General features: G+C 44.4%; 1 protein-coding gene across 18 annotated transcripts in view; it reads right to left on the bottom strand.

Annotated features, from left to right (window-relative positions):
- The window catches only part of LOC105017684 (neurexin-3b), a 300014-nt gene extending 277665 nt beyond the window's left edge, over window positions 1-22349 (bottom strand). For 15 of the 18 annotated variants that reach the window (XR_002198175.2, XR_002198177.2, XR_002198178.2 and 12 more), the window contains exons 1-5: window positions 22083-22349; window positions 15858-17002; window positions 9644-9664; window positions 9224-9253; window positions 8280-8291 (exon numbers count right to left, since the gene is read on the bottom strand). Coding sequence is in view for 13 of the 18 variants with exons in the window: in XM_020056329.3 (XP_019911888.1) it covers window positions 8280-8291; window positions 9224-9253; window positions 9644-9664; window positions 15858-16554 (760 nt within the window). In the remaining 5 variants the exon portion in view is untranslated. Of the gene's footprint in view, window positions 1-8279; window positions 8292-9223; window positions 9254-9643; window positions 9665-15857; window positions 17025-22082 lie in introns of all 18 variants that reach the window. The other 3 variants (XM_034287715.1, XM_020056330.3, XM_020056331.3) reach the window with 3 other exon arrangements.
- Between the last annotated feature and the right edge of the window lie 1616 nt (window positions 22350-23965).

Raw genomic sequence — 23965 nt, 5'->3', positions numbered from 1 at the left:
CCTTCTATCTCGCCATCCTTTCCCTCTCTCTGCCTTCTATCTCGCCCATCCTTTCCCTCTCTCTCTGCCTTCTATCTCGCCATCCTTTCCATCCATCTACCTTCTATCTCGCTATCCTTTCCCTCTCTCTGCCTTCTATCTCGCCATACTTTCCATCCATCTAACTTCTATCTCGCCATCCTTTCCCTCTCTCTGCCTTCTATCTCGCCATCCTTTCCCTCTCTCTGCCTTCTATCTCGCCATCCTTTTCCTCTCTCTGCCTTCTATCTCGCCATCCTTTCCCTCTCTCTGCCTTCTATCTCGCCATCCTTTCCATCCATCTACCTTCTATCTCGCCATCCTTTCCCTCTCTCTGCCTTCTATCTCGCCATACTTTCCATCCATCTACCTTCTATCTCGCCATCCTTTCCCTCTCTCTGCCTTCTATCTCGCCATCTTTTCCCTCTCTCTACCTTCTATCTCGCCATCCTTTCTCTCTCTCTACCTTCTATCTCGCCATCCTTTCCCTCTCTCTGCCTTCTATCTCGCCATCCTTTCCCTCTCTCTGCCTTCTATCTCGCCATCCTTTCCATCTCTCTGCCTTCTATCTCGCCATCCTTTCCCTCCCTCTGCCTTCTATCTCGCCATCCTTTCCCTCCATCTACCTTCTATCTCGCCATCTTTTCCCTCTCTCTGCCTTCTATCTCGCCATCCTTTCCCTCTCTCTGCCTTCTATCTCGCCATCCTTTCCCTCTCTCTGCCTTCTATCTCGCCATACTTTCCATCCATCTACCTTCTATCTCGCCATCCTTTCCCTCTCTCTGCCTTCTATCTCGCCATACTTTCCATCCATCTACCTTCTATCTCGCCATCCTTTCCCTCTCTCTGCCTTCTATCTCGCCATCCTTTCCCTCTCTCTGCCTTCTATCTCGCCATCCTTTCCTTCTCTCTGCCTTCTATCTCGCCATCCTTTCCCTCTCTCTGCCTTCTATCTCGCCATCCTTTCCATCCATCTACCTTCTATCTCGCTATCCTTTCCCTCTCTCTGCCTTCTATCTCGCCATACTTTCCATCCATCTAACTTCTATCTCGCCATCCTTTCCCTCTCTCTGCCTTCTATCTCGCCATCCTTTCCCTCTCTCTGCCTTCTATCTCGCCATCCTTTTCCTCTCTCTGCCTTCTATCTCGCCATCCTTTCCCTCTCTCTGCCTTCTATCTCGCCATCCTTTCCATCCATCTACCTTCTATCTCGCCATCCTTTCCCTCTCTCTGCCTTCTATCTCGCCATACTTTCCATCCATCTACCTTCTATCTCGCCATCCTTTCCCTCTCTCTGCCTTCTATCTCGCCATCTTTTCCCTCTCTCTACCTTCTATCTCGCCATCCTTTCTCTCTCTCTGCCTTCTATCTCGCCATCCTTTCCCTCTCTCTGCCTTCTATCTCGCCATCCTTTCCATCTCTCTGCCTTCTATCTCGCCATCCTTTCCCTCTCTCTGCCTTCTATCTCGCCATCCTTTCCCTCTCTCTGCCTTCTATCTCGCCATCCTTTCCCTCAATCTACCTTCTATCTCGCCATCTTTTCTCCTCTGCTTATCTCGCCCTTCCTCTCTGCCTTCTATCTCGCCATCCTTTCCCTCTCTCTGCCTTCTATCTCGCCATCCTTTCCCTCTCTCTGCCTTCTATCTCGCCATCCTTTCCCTCTCTCTGCCTTCTATCTCGCCATCCTTTCCATCCATCTACTTCTATCTCGCCATCCTTTCCCTCTCTCTGCCTTCTATCTACCTTCTATCTCGCCATCCTTTCCATCTCTCTGTCTTCTATCTCGCCATCCTTTCCATCCATCTACCTTCTATCTCGCCATCCTTTTCCCTCTCTTTGCCTTCTATGTCGCCATCCTTTCCCTCTCTCTGCCTTCTATCTCGCCATCCTTTCCCTCTCTCTGCCTTCTATCTCGCCATCCTTTCCCTCTCTCTGCCTTCTATCTCGCCATCCTTTCCATCCATCTACCTTCTATCTCGCCATCCTTTCCCTCTCTCTGCCTTCTATCTCGCCATACTTTCCATCCATCTACCTTCTATCTCGCCATACTTTCCATCCATCTACCTTCTATCTCGCCATCCTTTCCCTCTCTCTGCCTTCTATCTCGCCATACTTTCCATCCATCTACCTTCTATCTCGCCATCCTTTCCCTCTCTCTGCCTTCTATCTCGCCATACTTTCCATCCATCTACCTTCTATCTCGCCATCCTTTCCCTCTCTCTGCCTTCTATCTCGCCATCCTTTCCCTCTCTCTGCCTTCTATCTCGCCATCCTTTCCTTCTCTCTGCCTTCTATCTCGCCATCCTTTCCCTCTCTCTGCCTTCTATCTCGCCATCCTTTCCATCCATCTACCTTCTATCTCGCCATCCTTTCCCTCTCTCTACCTTCTATCTCGCCATCCTTTCCCTCTCTCTGCCTTCTATCTCGCCATACTTTCCATCCATCTACCTTCTATCTCGCAATCCTTTCCCTCTCTCTGCCTTCTATCTCGCCATCCTTTCCATCCATCTACCTTCTATCTCGCCATCCTTTCCCTCTCTCTGCCTTCTATCTCGCCATACTTTCCATCCATCTACCTTCTATCTCGCCATCCTTTCCCTCTCTCTGCCTTCTATCTCGCCATCCTTTCCCTCTCTCTGCCTTCTATCTCGCCATCCTTTCCCTCTCTCTGCCTTCTATCTCGCCATACTTTCCATCCATCTACCTTCTATCTCGCCATCCTTTCCCTCTCTCTGCCTTCTATCTCGCCATACTTTCCATCCATCTACCTTCTATCTCGCCATCCTTTCCCTCTCTCTGCCTTCTATCTCGCCATACTTTCCATCCATCTACCTTCTATCTCGCCATCCTTTCCCTCTCTCTGCCTTCTATCTCGCCATCCTTTCCCTCTCTCTGCCTTCTATCTCGCCATCCTTTCCTTCTCTCTGCCTTCTATCTCGCCATCCTTTCCCTCTCTCTGCCTTCTATCTCGCCATCCTTTCCATCCATCTACCTTCTATCTCGCTATCCTTTCCCTCTCTCTGCCTTCTATCTCGCCATACTTTCCATCCATCTAACTTCTATCTCGCCATCCTTTCCCTCTCTCTGCCTTCTATCTCGCCATCCTTTCCCTCTCTCTGCCTTCTATCTCGCCATCCTTTCCCTCTCTCTGCCTTCTATCTCGCCATCCTTTCCCTCTCTCTGCCTTCTATCTCGCCATCCTTTCCATCCATCTACCTTCTATCTCGCCATCCTTTCCCTCTCTCTGCCTTCTATCTCGCCATACTTTCCATCCATCTACCTTCTATCTCGCCATCCTTTCCCTCTCTCTGCCTTCTATCTCGCCATCTTTTCCCTCTCTCTACCTTCTATCTCGCCATCCTTTCTCTCTCTCTGCCTTCTATCTCGCCATCCTTTCCCTCTCTCTGCCTTCTATCTCGCCATCCTTTCCCTCTCTCTGCCTTCTATCTCGCCATCCTTTCCCTCTCTCTGCCTTCTATCTCGCCATCCTTTCCCTCCCTCTGCCTTCTATCTCGCCATCCTTTCCCTCCATCTACCTTCTATCTCGCCATCTTTTCCCTCTCTCTGCCTTCTATCTCGCCATCCTTTCCCTCTCTCTGCCTTCTATCTCGCCATCCTTTCCCTCTCTCTGCCTTCTATCTCGCCATCCTTTCCCTCTCTCTGCCTTCTATCTCGCCATCCTTTCCCTCTCTCTGCCTTCTATCTCGCCATCCTTTCCATCCATCTACCTTCTATCTCGCCATCCTTTCCCTCTCTCTGCCTTCTATCTACCTTCTATCTCGCCATCCTTTCCATCTCTCTGTCTTCTATCTCGCCATCCTTTCCATCCATCTACCTTCTATCTCGCCATCCTTTCCCTCTCTTTGCCTTCTATGTCGCCATCCTTTCCCTCTCTCTGCCTTCTATCTCGCCATCCTTTCCCTCTCTCTGCCTTCTATCTCGCCATCCTTTCCCTCTCTCTGCCTTCTATCTCGCCATCCTTTCCATCCATCTACCTTCTATCTCGCCATCCTTTCCCTCTCTCTGCCTTCTATCTCGCCATACTTTCCATCCATCTACCTTCTATCTCGCCATACTTTCCATCCATCTACCTTCTATCTCGCCATCCTTTCCCTCTCTCTGCCTTCTATCTCGCCATACTTTCCATCCATCTACCTTCTATCTCGCCATCCTTTCCCTCTCTCTGCCTTCTATCTCGCCATACTTTCCATCCATCTACCTTCTATCTCGCCATCCTTTCCCTCTCTCTGCCTTCTATCTCGCCATCCTTTCCCTCTCTCTGCCTTCTATCTCGCCATCCTTTCCTTCTCTCTGCCTTCTATCTCGCCATCCTTTCCCTCTCTCTGCCTTCTATCTCGCCATCCTTTCCATCCATCTACCTTCTATCTCGCCATCCTTTCCCTCTCTCTGCCATCTATCTCGCCATACTTTCCATCCATCTAACTTCTATCTCGCCATCCTTTCCCTCTCTCTGCCTTCTATCTCGCCATCCTTTCCCTCTCTCTGCCTTCTATCTCGCCATCCTTTTCCTCTCTCTGCCTTCTATCTCGCCATCCTTTCCCTCTCTCTGCCTTCTATCTCGCCATCCTTTCCATCCATCTACCTTCTATCTCGCCATCCTTTCCCTCTCTCTGCCTTCTATCTCGCCATACTTTCCATCCATCTACCTTCTATCTCGCCATCCTTTCCCTCTCTCTGCCTTCTATCTCGCCATCCTTTCCATCCATCTACCTTCTATCTCGCCATCCTTTCCCTCTCTCTGCCTTCTATCTCGCCATACTTTCCATCCATCTACCTTCTATCTCGCCATCCTTTCCCTCTCTCTGCCTTCTATCTCGCCATCCTTTCCCTCTCTCTGCCTTCTATTTCGCCATCCTTTCCTTCTCTCTGCCTTCTATCTCGCCATCCTTTCCCTCTCTCTGCCTTCTATCTCGCCATCCTTTCCATCCATCTACCTTCTATCTCGCCATCCTTTCCCTCTCTCTGCCTTCTATCTCGCCATCCTTTCCATCCATCTAACTTCTATCTCGCCATCCTTTCCCTCTCTCTGCCTTCTATCTCGCCATCCTTTCCCTCTCTCTGCCTTCTATCTCGCCATCCTTTTCCTCTCTCTGCCTTCTATCTCGCCATCCTTTCCCTCTCTCTGCCTTCTATCTCGCCATCCTTTCCATCCATCTACCTTCTATCTCGCCATCCTTTCCCTCTCTCTGCCTTCTATCTCGCCATACTTTCCATCCATCTACCTTCTATCTCGCCATCCTTTCCCTCTCTCTGCCTTCTATCTCGCCATCTTTTCCCTCTCTCTACCTTCTATCTCGCCATCCTTTCTCTCTCTCTGCCTTCTATCTCGCCATCCTTTCCATCCATCTACCTTCTATCTCGCCATCCTTTCCCTCTCTCTGCCTTCTATCTCGCCATACTTTCCATCCATCTACCTTCTATCTCGCCATCCTTTCCCTCTCTCTGCCTTCTATCTCGCCATCTTTTCCCTCTCTCTACCTTCTATCTCGTCATCCTTTCTCTCTCTCTGCCTTCTATCTCGCCATCCTTTCCCTCTCTCTGCCTTCTATCTCGCCATCCTTTCCCTCTCTCTGCCTTCTATCTCGCCATCCTTTCCCTCTCTCTGCCTTCTATCTCGCCATCCTTTCCCTCCCTCTGCCTTCTATCTCGCCATCCTTTCTCTCCATCTACCTTCTATCTCGCCATCCTTTCCCTCTCTCTGCCTTCTATCTCGCCATCCTTTCCCTCTCTCTGCCTTCTATCTCGCCATCCTTTCCCTCTCTCTGCCTTCTATCTCGCCATCCTTTCCCTCTCTCTGCCTTCTATCTCGCCATCCTTTCCATCCATCTACCTTCTATCTCGCCATCCTTTCCCTCTCTCTGCCTTCTATCTACCTTCTATCTCGCCATCCTTTCCATCTCTCTGTCTTCTATCTCGCCATCCTTTCCATCCATCTACCTTCTATCTCGCCATCCTTTCCCTCTCTTTGCCTTCTATGTCGCCATCCTTTCCCTCTCTCTGCCTTCTATCTCGTCATCCTTTCCCTCTCTCTGCCTTCTATCTCGCCATCCTTTCCCTCTCTCTCTACCATCTGTCCACACCTTCTATCCCTCAATATTTATTAAGTCAATCTTTACACAATATCAGTCAATAACTATATCAATTCAGTCAATCTGTACCAAAAAAACATATAGTTCACGTCTGAACAGCAATCAGTTAAGACTGTCATTTCATGATTTCAAAGCCCACAAGTTTATCACAGTATGAGTTTTCACTTCATGACTACGTCTAAAAGTCTTAAAAATCCCTAAGCACAGAAAACTACAACTTACAATGAGTATGCAGAAAACCCCCACCATGACTTATTAAGTATGCAAAGTATCCTTCCCTTTAATGTCCATATTATGTAGCCAAATGTCAGATCAAGTATTCTCATCAACTCCATTTGAGCTGACGCAGCCAACACAGTGAAGCGCATCAGATCAGAGTTAAACATCTTCCTAGGTGGTACAGTACTGTACAACCACATTCACTCACACGCCACGCATGTAAACTTTCTTTCCAAAAGCCTTATGCAACATTTAGCATAGCACATCCACTCTGCCTTATATCCACTTTCATAAGGCCAGTAAAGACATCTAAACAGTAGAACCTCATTAAGGGAGGCAGGCAAAGGTTTCTTCTTCTTTCATAAAGCATTCTTTAAGCTTTCATGGCAAAGACACATTAATATGTAAAAGTTGATGCTACACATTTATACAAGGACCACGGAATTTGGTACTCTGACAACATTTCGTAAATTTAATCTCATCCACATTTACTGTTTAAACATAGGGAGGATATTACAACGCAGACGTGGGACCTGTGTATTATACGCATATCACCGCTGGATTTCTCAACACACTGCTAATGGGAGAATACACCGAGCTTTGAGCTGAAATAACATTCCTGGCGACAAAAAAAGAAAAATGCGTGGACCTGATGATCTCAAGCTGTTTCATACTAGACAGGAAATGGCAATGGTCTGACTCTGCAATCCTCACCATAATTAAATAATCAGAAACAAATATGATATTTAAATATAAAGATATGAAAAAGATACATCGATAAATGTAACATAATTAGACTTTAAATACAATTATTTGACTGGAAATGTATCCTCAATTATACTTAATTAGTTAACATTTAATTTCAGACCATGAATTCATTGATGCTAATCGCAATTTATGACTCCCACAAGGCTTCATGGCAGACATTCAGTCTCCCAATGACAAAATCTTTCTAGAAACAGAGATCAAGAAATCTTTAAATTGCAATAAGCTATTTTGCATGTTTTCATCTCAAGTACAATGTTAACCCAAATGTCTGTTAAGGGAGTTATCTGTTGATATGTATAATCAAACGATACCAAAATTAATGTTGAAGTAGTTAACTAAGTACTTCATGGCAGGATGTGTTAAGTTAATGGATTATCACTAAAGACCATTTTATATTTAAGTAATGTAGCCGACATTCATATCCAGAGGGACAGTAAGCTCATTCATTGTCAGACAGCTAGATGGGACCACCAAACCACCCAGTACCAGTATGTACACCTAAGTGAATCAGCAATCAGCTAAGTCAGCACTGCTTGTTATGCAGGTTCGCTATTCCCACGCTAAAATAGATGTTAACTGCCCATGACAATGTTACCAAACACTAATTCAAGATTGTTTGACATGAAAAATATATTTGATGAAGTATAGCATTAAAGCAATAACAATATCTGGATATGAGTCATCATTATTAACATAAATGTTTATTCTCCAGATATAAGGTACACTATAAGGGTCTTTTCACATAATGTCTGGTTCATTTGCGTCATTTCCGATTCCAAAAAAGGGCCTGGTTAGTCATTATTATTTTATGCTGCACATTCCACAGATAATCACTTAATAAAGCCGTACACATTTTAGGATTTTACAGAGAACTTTGCCAGAGATCTTTGACAGAACTCCTGCATTCAACCACGTCGACTTTTTCCTCCCTGTTCCTTTCACACACACACGCACGCACACACACACACCCGCGCACACACAGCAAGCCGTCACCAGCACAGCGGCGGTGAGGACAGTGGGTCCCTCCAACACACACCAGCTCCTTAGGCCGTATCGATACAAAGATGTCAGTCTGACAGGCCCCCAGGCGTTCAGTAGGGCACAGCAGAGTGCAGTGGAGAACAGTACAGTATAAGCGTGTAGGTAAGGGAAAGAGCTCGGTACCTTTGTTTCTACCTATAGGCATGAAGAAGAAGGGATCCGCATAGGAAGAAGGGTAGGATGCCGTTCCAGGTTAAGAAGCGCAGGAGGAAGAGAAAGAGAGAAAGGAGGACAAAACGTGTTTAAATGCATGAGTTAGTAAGGGAGCGCCAACGACCGACGTGCCCATCCTTTCCAAGCATTGACTAACAAGCAGTTCACCATCATGCGTGGAAGATGCATCATCGTGTCACAGAGTGGACGACGCATTCCAACGGACGACACACACACGCGCACACACACGCACACACACGCACACGGACACAGACCAGTGCACATACATCTCCCTCCACGCCTCACGGATTAGCCACAGCATGCTCCCTCGGCCTGCCCCCAGGTGCTCTCGTGTTCTCGCGTTCAGGGCCATGTCACAGTGACGCCGTATAAACTGCATCAACTACATCATATTAGGGTTATCCTCCACCCTGAAGATTCTCCTGTCGCGCATCCCAGTGGAGTAGGAGCCAGTATACATCACGTATCACTGCAACCCATGTATGTGTCCGACGAAAGGAGGCGGGGGGGGAGGGGGGGGGGGTTGTCGCAGTTGGTAGGCCAGATTAAAGGCATAGCAGGTCCCCTGAACTGGCCTACACACACAGACAAGACACACACACACACTGTAGCCGCCCCCCAGCTCGATCAGCCTAGAGCAGGGAAAGCGGCGCCATTGCACATCAGAACATTAGACACAGCAGTGACCCAACACACTGTTATGTGGTAGGGAGGAACCCGGGGTGGGGAGGTGGCCATGCCGACACGCCGCGTAGCCCCATGACAGCCTGAGGCTGACAGCCTGGGGCCGCTGGCCGGGAGGAGGCGGAGCACAACGGACCACACACAGGAACTCACCGGAACACACCCGGAGACGGAGTGAAAACACAGAGATGAGAAAAAGGAGAGCGTACCTGACTCGGATGCTTTCAGATGCGCGAGGCCTTGAGGGAGGAGAAGGCGGCGACGGGAGAGATAGAGAGAGTGAGAACACACGCCACCAATACCACTGATGTATTGTGATTAGTGCATGCAGCACTTTGCTGTAAGGCAAAGCATGGTCATCACACCTTCAACAAAGCTTTCCGCATTGCATGAAAAAGCTTCACATTTAGAATCAAATCTGGCAAACACATCAAGCAGCACTTCGCTACAGTGTAAAACAATTATAAAATGTTTTTTTCTAAGGGACTATTAATATGCCATTTTCCATTTCTGTTCATTATACATTTGGCCACATATACTTATTCTATTTCTGTCGCTGTGTATATCTTACAATATACTGTCTTTCATTAATATACTGCATCTGACACTCATCTAAGGACAAAACTCACCTGGTTTCCTCTGAATGGCTTCTGAGGAGTCAACAGGAGGGGAAAGAGAAGGCAAAGAGATACCTAGCATTAACATCACACTGCTTCGTTTGCATGGTGTCAGTCATGCAAAACAAACATCTACTGTAACAACACACAAGTGAAACTTTATTTTTCTGATTACATGTAAAGGACCAGAGCTGTCCCTGTACATGCCGGTTTAAAAATAAAGATCAAAACCTGTGGAAAAGAACACATTAAACTCATCTGTCCCATCCTTAAAAGGAACCAGATTGTACATATTAAGTCATCAATTAATCTAATTAATTGTATTAACTAACTCTTTCACTGAGCAGCGAATATTTTATAGAGAGACATAATATTCTGCATCGTGTATACCACAGAATTCCTCACATACACAAAGACTGAGATAGAAAGGCATAAATCCAAGCTTCCATAGAGAGCCTGATGGGGATTTATGTTGTTGTGAGGTTTGTGGATATCAACAAAACCAGCTGGACCCACCGTCAAGCCCTCCCCCCACCCAACCCTCCACCACCAAACCCCAGAGTTCACTTCACTGCCAACCCAAAGCCTTTGTGAACACCACATCACAACCTCCTCTTGATTCTCATTGGCTTATAAAAATGCACACTGTTTACTCCTTCAGGGGTTCAGCTTAAAAAAAAAATCTAAATGACAGCCCTGAAACTCAAACCCCCAGAGCCCAATACCAGAAGCCTCAGGGGTTGTCCACAACACTGAAAGCAGGGGTAATAGAGTGCAGAACTGTGGTTTAATAAAAACTATTTTATTGATTTCATAAAAAATTTAAATATAGGCAGCAATTAAGGCTACATAAAGTTTTTTAAATATATATTATTTCAAGAAATAGAGGGCCAAAGCAGTAACACAGCATTTATACAAATTAAGTGAATCAACTTCGTAACCTGACATGATTTATTCTCACACAGTTTTGCTGTAGCTGTCCACAGCTATTCCTGGTTACCCACAAGACATCTCAACGCTGGGGGGTCAGCCGCAGCTCTGTGTGTGTGTGTGTGTGCACATGAGTGTGTGTAGCTGGAACCGCCGCAGAAGTTAAATGCCAGAGGATTTGTTTAATCAGCCCATGAGAGCAACAAGTAGTGGGAGGAAATTAAACAGATCTTAATTAAGAAGGAAGGACTGTATTAGATGTTTAAAGTGCCAAGCTAATACGCCATATCAGATATTAACTCAAAGCAATTAACAATATAGTGGCCGTGGTTTGATCTCTAGCTGGCCGCGCTGGAGGCTATTCAATTTGCACCCAACCAACCACTATGTGGGAAGTTGGTTGAAAAATAATATTGATAGCTAGCAAGTGGTTACATTGTTGAACATGCTTTCAATATGGCCACTTAATCGCGTTGTTGTGTATGCAGGGGGGGCAGTCAAGTCTCAACGATGGATTTATCTGACTTGCGCTGATAGCTGTTAAAGTATCTAGACTGATGCAAATCATACAGGCAGTCAAACTGTCCGCTAAGACCTATCCGGAGCCATGCTGGTAACTAACGGCCATGTTGTCATTAATGCTAATGTGACATGCTCGACATCAGATAGAAATGCTCACAGTGGGAGGATACTGAACATAAAAAGTAGATGGGTTCGTTCTCCTTTGGGGAACCCCAAATTGGTGAACCCACCTACAATTATAGCGTAGCGGCAGTGGCAGTAGGATTAGCCAGCATATAGAGGATGACATTGGCTCACAGGGGTACGAAGGGAAAAGGGAGAGGGATGGGAGATGGTAGCCTGAGGGACAGCACCCCCAGGGCCAACGGAAATTCAATACCCCGGGAGCGAGTGTGTCTGTGACCGGGTTGAAACACACATGCAGCTACTGCATTCCTTCCTCCTTTCACATGACTGGCTACAGAAAGGAGAACAAGATAATGGACGGCAGACAGAATAATTGGAATAATGACCATTGTAATGATAATGCATGTGATTTGCAGCACACTTTTCAAAAACCCAGTGACGGGAACATGTGGTTCCAGTGTAATCCTCTCCCTGCTCCATTTTACCAGCAGCAGCAGCTAACATCAGCATCTTCCATCCCCCCTCCCAGCCCACTCAAATTCTAACATCACTTTCAGGCTGGGGACCAGACACAAATGCCCTCTGTGCTCTGCCTCTGTTGGAATTAGGAGCATGCACAGACATTCACACACGCGCGTGTGCACACACACGTGCACACACACACACATCAGGCAAGTCCTCCTTTTTTCTCTTTTTTCCCCTGACCTATTTCCATAGCAAGATTATTGTAACTGTCATTTTTCCATGTATGTTTATTAATCCCCAAAGCTGAGCTCCTAGGCATCGTTTGAGCACTTGTTTTCACAGTTTGCTCATCTCAGTCCCCATTTACCAGCGTTTTCTCCGAAAATGGCATGCAGTTTATTAGCAAAAAAAAAGACGCCTATTTAAACTGCTCATTAAAAATGTAGGGAATCTGATGAGGAAATTGACAGAAAAGTCCCTCTGTAGACTGTTTCATTTTTGTTCTAAACCATTACATAATGACATATAAATCAATGTGTGCATGATTTCATTTGTATGATTTTTATAACTACAACATATATATTTTTTAATGTATTTCTCGTTTGGCAGTAGAATTAATGTGCAGCTGTTAGTACACAGACCTAATTGGCTGATGGTCTGGACCCCACCCACTTACCATATGAACAGTCATTGGTCTATAATAATCAGGATTGTCAACTGGCCAATACATACACAAACAGGGCATTACACACTCAATATTTCAGAGCATTACTGTGGTCAAATGTGACATCAGATTCGTCCCTTTCCAAATTATTACAGAAATCAATAATAACTAAACTGATGATAACACTTGCAGCGCACAAAATAGCACCCCATTTCTTAGGATCTCTGTTGAGAAGTAGTGCACTACACAATACAGGCTTCTTTTTGGGACAAAGCCATGAGAGACGCTAACACCAAGAACCGCATTGGCCGCCCGATTACCTAACAGCACAGGCGAGCCAACGGTGTCTGATTCCAGCCCCTCCCCACTGACACACTCAGACACTGATACTGTACATCCTGATCCACATGGGCAGACAAATTGAACATGTGTTTTGTGGCCAACTGTTTATTGTCTTAATCTGCTGGAGGGCGGTTTAGGGCTCAGCTCTGTGGGCAGGATGAGAGCTCAGGCCTTGGAGGATGATGCTGCTGAATGCTGCTGCTGACGATGATTACGTTCCAGCTAGGCTAGCTAGGCTAACACAGTCATTCTGAAGGGCTGGGTTCTATGTGCTTAGCATACGTCATATAGCCCGTGCCAGTCTAACCGCTAATGCTTCTAAAGCCTTGCAGGCCTAGCCATCTGCCTGATTTGTGAAGCCTGCTACAAGGCCCTCTAGGCTAACGGTAGCTAGCTGTTGCTGCCTGTGTAAGTCTGTGTGTGTGTGTGTGTGTGTGCACGCTTACAAATGCGCACACGCAAACAGTAAACACACAGGTCTGACAGATTGCACCCATTACTCATTAGTGTAACACTGATGCATGATGCATTAACAGCCTCTATCTGCCTTCCAGACACCACACAGACAGAGTGGTGGGGAACAGTGGACTCTCCAATGTCTGGAATGTTTATTCTATAGCTGTACTGCACAACAAACACTACATAAAACCTGTCTGCAAGGGGAAGTGAGGCTTGTTGTAGGTTCTGTTGTGCCATACAGATAGAAGTTAAATGTCTGCACTTCCTGTTTGGGTCTGTCATCTTTAGGACTGTGCATTCAGTTGTCAAAAATGATGGCAAATAGCTTCAAAATCGTTGATCTAATGGCTCTTTAAAAACCCAGACTGGGTTACTCAGTTAAGATCAATGTCTTCTATCAAGCATCACACCAAGACAAAATAGTTAGTTAATGACATAATTGCCATAGTTTGTTAGCTAACATGTTCGGACAAACACCTTGCTTATCTATTTTCTTCTACTACCAAACCAAGTGGTAGACATGTGGGGGCTAAATTAAGAGTGTCTTCAGTCTGTATGTCAGTACATTAATCAGTGACTGCAACTTTTGATCATCTGTGCTGGGAGTCACTGCAACAGGCAGGAGGTGAATATTGATGCAATCAATTATTTTCTGTTTTATATTTGTAATTAATTATTTTAGATACAATTGTCTTTTTAAAATGTTTTAGATTATGGACTTCTATGTGTTGATCAGTCTCAAAACTCCTGATTAAATCCATGTCTTAACATAATAAAACGTGGAAAGGGAGGTGATACTTTTGAGTGCTACTGTAAAGGGAATGTTTTTGGCAAGTTGCCATTCAATTGTAGCTAATTACAAAATGTTATTTTGTATACAGGTCTAACATAGCCAATTAATATAGCTATTTGTATCTCTAGTTTCTACATGCTAGCCAAATAGCATTTGTTACTATTAGCTGGTAGATTCATCTTGATATATGAAATAGCCTAGGCCAATTATAATCTGGGGATCAATAGGCTAAAATGCTTCAGTGCAATAGGCACCTATCCATGTAATGGATAAAGTCAGTGTATGAGCCCACCATTGAGAATCAAGCCATGGCGATTCTTGAGCTTTTAGCTACAAAGTGCACCTTTAATTTCTGATTGCAATGCCTGATGGCTGTTGTGTAACAGGGCCTTAGGACACTGTCGATTGTAGATGTCAGTTCAAATCAAGTGTCGTATTTGTCTGGCGTTTCCTGGTCAAATTAGCCACTTCTGCTTTCATTATCCTCCTAATTATGTTTTAGCTTCTCCGCGGCGTAATCAACAATCAGCCACGTCAATGAATAGGAGGGAGCGATATTGCGGGGAGCAGGTAGAGGGATAATGAGACAGAGACAGAGAGAGAGCTGCAGCCAACCAGCTGGGAAAGGTAAAGCCGCCCGTCTACTCATTCTGCCAACTAAGGCTGGAGGTACGGAAAGTGGAGGAAGCAGAGAGGAATGAGAGTAAAGGAGATAGAGAGCCTGGAAGGTTGTGTGCGTGCGGGATACAGGGTGCCAGTCCAGTGAACAGAGCAGCAGAGTGCTCTCAGTGCTGTGCTCCTGTCTACTGGCGTTTCTCGTCTCCACCAATAGGACCGCTGCATGGTGAATTAGAAGCACTGCCCTGGGGCAGCGACATGGCCCTCTATTCAACCGTCGTCCTGAATCACAAGCAACCTCTTAAATCGGGGGTTGTTTTAGCACATGATGTTATCGTACCCATGGCAGTCCTGTGAAGGCCTGAGAGAAGCTCTCCAATGACTGCATGGATTTAATCTGCTAATTGCTAGACAGAGACGGAGAGAGAATATAACCATACCAAAGAACAATGCCTAGTTACCCAGTCTGGGACTACAGTATGAACTAGTGTCAAAACACAGAAGATAAAAAAATAAATAAATATCCTGCCTAAGGTAGTGAACCACATCTGAAGGAGTATTCAGTGTACATTAATTTCTGTTGTGTTTTAGTCAAAATCGTAATTACCATTACCATGTCACTCTGACCTCACCCTGCCAGGAAGTGAACTAACCAGACAGGAAAAGGAAGAGGGTCAGCAGTGAGTCAAACTCGTCAAGGGTCTCTCACACAGTCACCCATAACACTCCGACAGTTGAGGAAGAGGAAGAACATGGTGGCGTCTTCAGAGAAATACATGAGTTTCCTGTCTCATGAGGGCTGAACAAAAGGCAATCTTAATAATTGCAAGAATTCTACATTTCAATAAGATACATAGCATTAGTGGGCAAGAGGAGGAAGATAAAGCTTTTACTTATTTTTCAAATCATTTTTTACCTTCTGGTCCCTGTAATATGTAGCAGGAGCTAAATATATTTGATGGGAGGAAAAAGAACTGAATGTTGTAATATGACTTTTGAAACAATATTGCACCCCTGTACAGATTTCTCATAAAAGTAATAACAGAAAGCAGAAAGGTATATCCCTGCATATAATTTCCCATGTTACTCCCCCATGCAGGATACGGTTAATTTAAAATAAACTGGGAAAGAGGAACCACCTACACAGAAAAGTCCTGGTTTTCTCTTAGCTCTGAATCTTTGGACATTTCAAATGTAACCATTCATGGATAAGACCTGTGTTACAAAAGCCTTGGACAAAAGGTGTTGTTAATAAATAAGAATACAAAGTATGAAAACAGTACACTTCTGTAAAGACATTGCTCTACCTTCACTGCAGGTCCTTCCGGTGTATCCAGTTTTGGAGCAGTCACAGTACGGTTCCCCATCAGCCACTGAGCAGTGACCTCCGTTCTCACACGGGTTCTCCGTGCAGAGCCCCATCATCTCCAGGCGCACCTTCTGACTGTTGATCAGCATGGGAACCTTGTTCCCATAATTCAGCTCCGTGATAATTCCTTTGAACGGCGGCAGCTCTCTAACCGTCGGCAGGGTAATGGCCGAGATCCTAACGTCTCCCGGCACTCCTCCGAGGAAAAGATCGCTGACAATCTTCATGAACTGTCGCTGCGGTCGGACCTCGCCCACCCTGGCCTGCCCATCCAGGGCCAGGCCCGTTCTGAGGTTGTGTCGGCTGACCGTAACGAAGTGCCAGCGGCTGTCGTCGACCGGTTTCTCTGAGGTCACGGCTGTCTCGGCGCAGTCGACGCTAAAGCGGAGCTGAAGTTTCCCGCCGGTGACCTCGAGGAGCAGGAAGTCGCAGTAGCCGCCGTCGTCGAAGTAGAGGATCAGGGCGTCAGACACGGCTGTTTTGAACTGGAAGTTGAGGTCACTTCTGGTGCTGGCGTCCCAGCGGAGGTAACGGGCCCACTGACCCTCGGAGCCCGTGAACTCCAACCCGTGACTTAGGCCAAACAGAGCACTCAGCAGCATGAGCGCACGCTGAGGGAAACTAACGGGACTCATTGTAGACACAATATTCAGGCTAGACTGTGGCAGTAGGGTTTACGGTTGGAGGGGATATGTCACACGATTGATAATATCATCAGGAGTCTTTTGTTCCAAACTGATTCATTCAAAGGATTTCCCCCATATACGATGTTCCAGTCAGGAAGATGACACGATTTCCTCTTGATTCCAGCGAAGAGAGGTTGTGGCGGTCACTGAAGGATGAGAGTCCATATAAATCCAAGTCCGAGCAGCAGGTGACAGAGAGTAAATATCTATATTCCTACTAAGTAGGCAATATCGTTTCTTAGTGTACTCTGTCAGTGATACAGAGACCCATTAGATGAGTTTCCTTTGAGGCGACTGCAAGGGTTAAAACACACTGCGGCCATCTTGGCTTCAGATCCACAGCCATGCCCCATGGTACTGTAATGTAGGTTCCAGTCCAGTTTCAGGCTTTACAGTTCTGTTGAATGCAAAACAGCAGACTTGACATCATTAGTCAGTGCAGTTCACATTCAAATCCACTGCTATAGATATGCTACAGAAATAAGGCAGCATTACACATATAATACACACTTGGTATTGTCCACATCTTTATATATACCAGAGCAGCATCATAATACAATATTAAATCTCAAGTCAATAACATACTTTCCTTGACTATAGATTACACAAAGATATATTTAAAAACTTCTGGTCAAGCTCTAGGCCTCCTGTTACAGAGCAAGTATTCTATGATTATTCACAACTTAAAGCCCAAGCTCACCAAAAACATTTATTGACTATTAGCTAATTGGCCTTAAGGGGATACATAAAGTTGTTTTGAAATAAATATAGCTGCCAAGTTTACCTTCCAAACATCATCATGGGAGAACATTGCCCTTTTCATAAAGCATATACCACTGCTGCTTTTTATGTCCTGCAATCAACTAAGATGATTAAAGGAGTCTAGTTTGTTAAATGCTGGTTTGACGACTTCTCAATGGTCATGAAATTGCTTTAAGTAACCTGTATTCATTCAAGGATTATGAGCATGTTTATTCTGCCCATGTCTTATCAACCACCCCTTTTAGATAAATAGAAAATGTACAAATATATTTGCCCAAATAAAAAAATAACACAATTTCCTGGTTATCATAATATGTTGGGTAGATGAGCCATGCTGATCTTAGTATATGCTTTTCTGTGATACACTAGCTACAAAATGTATCAGTACATTTCTTTAATGCTTTGCTACCATGACACTGTACAGTCAGGTAAACTCATAGAGAATTAGCAGAAATCATAGTGAGGTAAGGGAGAGCATGTTGTAGCCTGGCTCTAGCAATGGGTATATCTCTAAGGACCTTCTGCAGCCTGATAAATAGAACTAATTATCCAGCAGCACCAAATTCCCTCTCATTATCATATCTTTAGGGGATTACCATCATCAACAGCTACAGATAAAGACGTAACGGAGTCTACCCACTTGATGGGGTCACTCTCACGATTGTGTAAATGTTTATGAATTAATAAATACATATTTTTGCCTTATGCCTGTGCAAATATAAGATCAGATACTACTCACGCAGAGAGTGTTTTCCTGACCTTGGCCTCAACCTGGCCCAAAAAAACAAATGTCAGAAATTTCCTTGACAAGGTCATATGGCCAGAGAAACTCTGTGCCCTAACCATAACCTAGTCCAGGGACAGGCAACACTGTTCACAGAGGTCTGCAGGTACTACAGGATTTGGTCCCAGCTAGGCACCTCATCTACCCAACTGAGCTTATTGATTATTGCAGTGATTTTCCTTATTCAACAACAATGGGGCCTAATTTATCAATCCTGTATACATTTTCTCAGTAAATTCTTGCTCGTGTCGAGACCTTTAAGTTTGTATGGGCACTACATTATAGGGATTTATCAGACATTATAGGGATATGTAAAGATGACTAACATAATCAATTGCATATTGCTACGCATAACGATTGAGTGTCAGAACCCTGCCTTTATATATCTTATATAGAAAGATATATAAAGGAAAACTGCTTTTGTTGGCAGTTTGAATTTGGAGATTTAACTGGGCTTTCATAGTTTCTAAAAGAAAGTGCAATGATAAATTCGATAAAATTTTTATAAAGGCACAATGTTTTCCTCTGTTGCTGTGACATCTTTGTGTCTTTTAAAACAGCAGGGGGGATTTTCTCATTTGAATTTCATGCTTGTTTTACTATTTAAATATGAAACAAATCACAAGTGTCGCCTGAAGTTGATGGGCTTATTTGATACCCTTGCCACTCCTGAAGTCAGGGTTGTGCCCAAATCTATTTGCAAGCAGTCAATTCAAGAATTGAATTGGTATGCCAATTCAGTAATTGAAAAAGGGGCATCATTCTTTAATCACTTCTCAATTAACTCAACATTCTTTTGTATATTTATTTAAATTATACCAGAATTGACTTTCACAGACTGTCTTTGATTTTGGATTGAGCAAACTCTGCATTCTTGGAATCCTCCGGAAATGTGGGTCAGCAAACCGTGACAACAGAGGGCCCTCAGAGCCAGTTGATAAGGGCTGGTTGAAGATTCATCACCCTAACCAGCTGAAAACACCAACACAGGCTCGTCATTTTTTTTCACTCTGTGAAACCTTATAGGCTACTGTACTGTATGTGTGTACTCATCCATCCTTGTGCCATTGTAGGTCTATTGGCCTGGCCATGGCCCAGACAAAAGTGTAGTCCACTCGTGACGATACCAGAGAAATGTACTCTGTCACACAATAGGCCCTTAAACCACCTGCCTCTTCTGAATAGTTAATATATCTGCAGAGAACACCCAGCCTGCTATTGAGTTCTGGTAACGGATACTTTATCTTAATGTAAAGTGGTGGCTCCTATTGACAACCATCATGCTAGGAACAGGCCTCTACCTTGTTCGTTGGCCATAGTGACACCCTATTCCTTACAGTCAACTACTTTTGACCAGAGCCTTATGAACTTGGGCCAAAAGTAGTACTCTGCAAGGTGTGATTAGGGAACAGAGATTTTGAAAAGCACCACGATTGGTCTGGGATACGGTCTGGGATACAGTCTGGGCTTGGGATAGAGTCTGGGCCTGGGATACTGTCTGGGTCTGGCATTAAGTCTGGGTCTGGGATACTGTCTGGGTCTGGGATACTGTCTGGGCCTGGGATACTGTCTGGGCCTGGGATACTGTCGGGTCTGGGATACGGTCTGGGTATGGGATACGGTCTGGGTATGGGATATGGTCTGGAATACAGTCTGGGTCTGGTATACGATCTGGGTCTGGCATTAAGTTTGGGTCTGGGATACTGTCTGGGTCTGGGATACAGTCTGGGTCTGGGATACTGTCTGGGTCTGGGATACAGTCTGGGTCTGGGATACGGTCTGGGTTTGGGATAAGGTCTGGGTCTGGCATACTGTCTGGGTCTGGGATACGTTCTTTGTCAGGTATACTGTGTGGCTCTCAGCTACTGTGTAGGTCTGTAAAACTCTCCCAGTCGGTCAAAAGGTGTTTCCGATCTGGGAAAAGTGGGCCTAAAGAGCTGACAGAGGCCGTAAGAGTTAAGCACAGTGATTGCTTCATTGTCAGATAATTAGGTTATTAAAAGTTCATAGTTTAGATTTCTGTCCACAAGTTGTAGGCCTAGAAATGATAAGTCTAAAGGTGATTTGGCCTAGAGATGTAAAATGGTCTGAAAGGGTGCAGTAACTTGTGATTTGTCAATATGTCCACATGATTACCCGACATAACTTAATGTGTGTGTGTTCCAGATGGGTGCTATTTTGTATGGGGTCCTATTATCAGCTATTACGGTACTAGGGTTGGCATTTAGATGTCATGGTAACAAAAAGGGGCCATGGCACCATTCCAATGAAACTGGATATCCTACAAACCTATGACCATTGCCCATGCTGCCTCTCCCTAGACCAGCTCAAACCCATCATGAATTATTGTGTGCATAATGCTGTGGGATCAGCTTTCCTCTTCTTAAATGAAAGCAATGTTTCTGGGGTCATATTACATATTCAAGGACTCCATTATAATAGGCTGTGTAGGCTTAATCATATTGTTTGTTCCTCTTTATTGGTCAGTTTTGTTGATATTAGGCCAATTATTGCTTTTGAAGCAAAGACGGATGCATTACTCATAACCCTATTTCGTTACAAATACGCTTAATTATTGAAGGCCAATGTCAATGAGAAGATCTAACGACATTGGCACGCGATACCGTTACCGTACAGACATTGACTTCACTTCAATTATTAATTTGTCTTCGGTCTGGGAAATGTATCGACAACCGACGCATGTCTGTCAACTACTCGACCGACCATAATTTATCTTGCTGCCATAGTGAGCTGAACTTTCCTCTTTCTGTCTCCCTCCAGCTGCTTCTCTATCTGTCATATTCACACCGCACGGAGACTCACTGAAGAGGACGCGGTTTTATTTCGCAGATCACGCCAAACAGACTTCAACACCCAATTGAGCTCACCGCTGCTTCAAAAAGAACTAAAAGTCAAACACACTTTACACTTTTTTTGTTTTCTTACATAGTATGCAGTAATAGGCTACGTGATTGTTCACATATGTACTCCCAGTCCTATAAGATTCATGGTCCAGGCACACATGAGCTTTATTGGCCTGACTAAAACGTATGCCTCAACCCAGACAGTCGAGTTTGAAGGGTTGCTATGAAAAAAAATGTAATCCTTAAACAGGGAGCAGCCAACTCCCAATGCCCCAGACACATGCCCGCGCTTAGTAAGGTATAACTGACAGACTATAGAACATAGCTTACCGTAATATAAACTACTCATATTATAAAGATATTATATAGAGCGCGCAAAAACAATTCATTTAAAAAATATAACGTAGCCTACTTCGTGATGTTCTCGCTCTTCGCTTTTTTCCGGCGGACAACGCACGAGGGCAGTCCGGAGGATTTTAGGATATGACCAAAGAATCGTTGTAGAGGATTTGGGTTCGTTAATTTTTGAACATTTAAATTATAGAGTTGCAGAGGTTTATAAAAGACTCGAAACAGTTAATATTATCGCACCATTATGGCGGATTTCTTTAAAGTGTTATTCAGAAGACTCCAGCTCCCGAATACTACTCGACGCTGTGTGAGGAGCGCATTTATACAGCGGTTTAAGGAACCGAAACTTTCTCATGCATGCGTTTTGTTCCTAAACACGACTAGCTTATTTAGGCTGTGGTTTGTCTATTCATGCCTGCACCTATTTCTACATTTCTTATTCAAAAACCATGTAAGCCAGGGTAGTTTTTTTGTTTGTTTTTTTTCCGTGGACAATTATTCAAATACTGTCCAGCCGTCCTTATCGCAAATCGTTCAAAGCATCTCAACAACTGGCTGGTGAAAATAGCCTAAATGTTACTCCCAGGCTTCATAAAAATATATTGTAAACAATTATTAAAAGCATTCAGGACCCTTTCGTACGCTGGACTTGCCTAATTGTGTCGTTTTAACGGCTACTTAAAAAAAAAAAATCAAGAAGGAAAAATCTGCCTTACCTTTATTGCTCTAAAGTAGATCAAAACAATATTCCAGTAATCCAAAATAAAGTTCCATGTATAGCAAAGCGCAATTTGTTTTTTAACACATCAGTAAATAGGCTCCTGATGCAGATGGTGATGATGAGGTGATGAGAAGGTTATTACCAGTGAAGCATAGTAGTGCTGAACAGATACTCTCTCCCTCTTTCTCTCTCTCTCTTTTCTCGTCTCGAGCTTGGCTTTTTCTGTGAACGCGCCTCTCTCAGAGCCGCTCTCTCTGTTCAGCGCAACTGATGGGCTGGGAATGGATTATTCTCACTCACGAGAAGCTCTGTCCCGCCCTATCACGCTGTACGCACTCCCCAAAACACGGCGTTTAAAGACGTAGGAAACACGAGAAAGGGAGTCAAAGTTTGGCCCTGAGGCTAGGCAAACCTAATGTTAAAATCATTGAGCTGAGCGATCAGAATGCAGTGTGTATCATCGTTTGTTGTTGTAGTAATGTGCAAGTTGTCATGCTTCTCATCATGAGCCAAATGTCATTATAAACTATTCTTTACAAGAAATTTCTACTAGGCCTGGTCATTTTGGGAGATAAGTACTAGAGGACGCAGAGAAAGCAAAACACTGACTTGTTTTGCAGTGTCATGCAATGAAACGGTGTGCAGTTGCCTGCCTGGTGTTTCTTGAACGTAGTGACGCTGTCCGTGGTCCTGAAGTGATTAACAGGGACTGGCAACCAGGCAGTTTTTCGACTCATGACCGCTGATGGAGGACACATTTCAAATGGCCTCTCAGTAATTTATGGTTATTTGGTCCATTTTGTCTCTAATCAACAAACCTGGCATGATATCGTTTTCATTTGACCTACGTTACAACAGGCTTTAGAATTTGCTCAAATGAACAAACATATTTTTAAAAGGCCACATTTTCAATGGTGCACATGATTATCCCACTGAAATGACTAAGCTCTCGCAAAAAAACCAATGTTATCAAAAAGTGACCTCACCTATCTCAGACAGCAGGTTGTGTGGGGTGGTCCACTGCTCTCTCGATTTCAATTGGCTGACTCTTTCATGTTGTTTTCCAAACCAAGGGTGTGACTTCTCAACTGGAAGGAGATTTCAGAAGGGCAATAATGTGACATGATTGGCTCTTTACATTCAGGCTCTCAAGGTCAATTATATCATGTGGTTATTGTATTTCCTGACTGATGGTTGTGCACTGAAATTTGCCCAGGGTAAACCTGTCTTGCAGGGCTAAGATCTAAGCTAACTGTGGTGACATTAGGTAGGTCTACGGGGCTGATTCATGTACATATAATGAAAAGATCACTAGCTCTGTCTAATGACAGAAGAGATGGGGAGTGAGAGAGAAGGAGAGAGCGGGAGGGAGTGAGAGAAGCGGGGATTGAGCGGGTGAATAACTCCTCTGAGACGTAATAAGAAAAGGGTTGGTTGCTTGGGACAGGAGCGTCTGCTAAAACAACAAATGTAAATATAAATGGGTAATAGCAAGATAGGTCTGGGCTGTAATTACACATTGACCACGTTGAGAACCGTCCATGATAATTTTATATATGTAGTCTATACTGTACTTTTTCTCAGAAAAATGTAAGTTGTACAACTTAATCTTCTCCAACATAAAAAACGAGTCAAGTCAATAACAGCACATCCTCGAAAAAATGGGGTTTAAAGATTCACTGTCTAATTAATGACATCCAATGATTTCCTTGACCTGGCAACTGAACTGCCAATTTTATTGTTGAAATCCAAAACATATTTTACAACACAAAAGAGCATTAGTCTAGCAGAGTCATCCTTCATCGGTGTAGTCATCCTAGACATTCTGGCATTATGTTGAAATTGGATTGGATTCGTCAGCCTAGCAGTCTGGAGCTC

Source organism: Esox lucius, chromosome 18 (genome assembly GCF_011004845.1).
Source record: "Esox lucius isolate fEsoLuc1 chromosome 18, fEsoLuc1.pri, whole genome shotgun sequence".
NCBI classification, from domain to species: domain Eukaryota; kingdom Metazoa; phylum Chordata; class Actinopteri; order Esociformes; family Esocidae; genus Esox; species Esox lucius.
The sequence above is the reverse complement of the archived record's forward strand: the minus strand, read 5'-3'. Positions and strand labels throughout refer to the sequence as shown.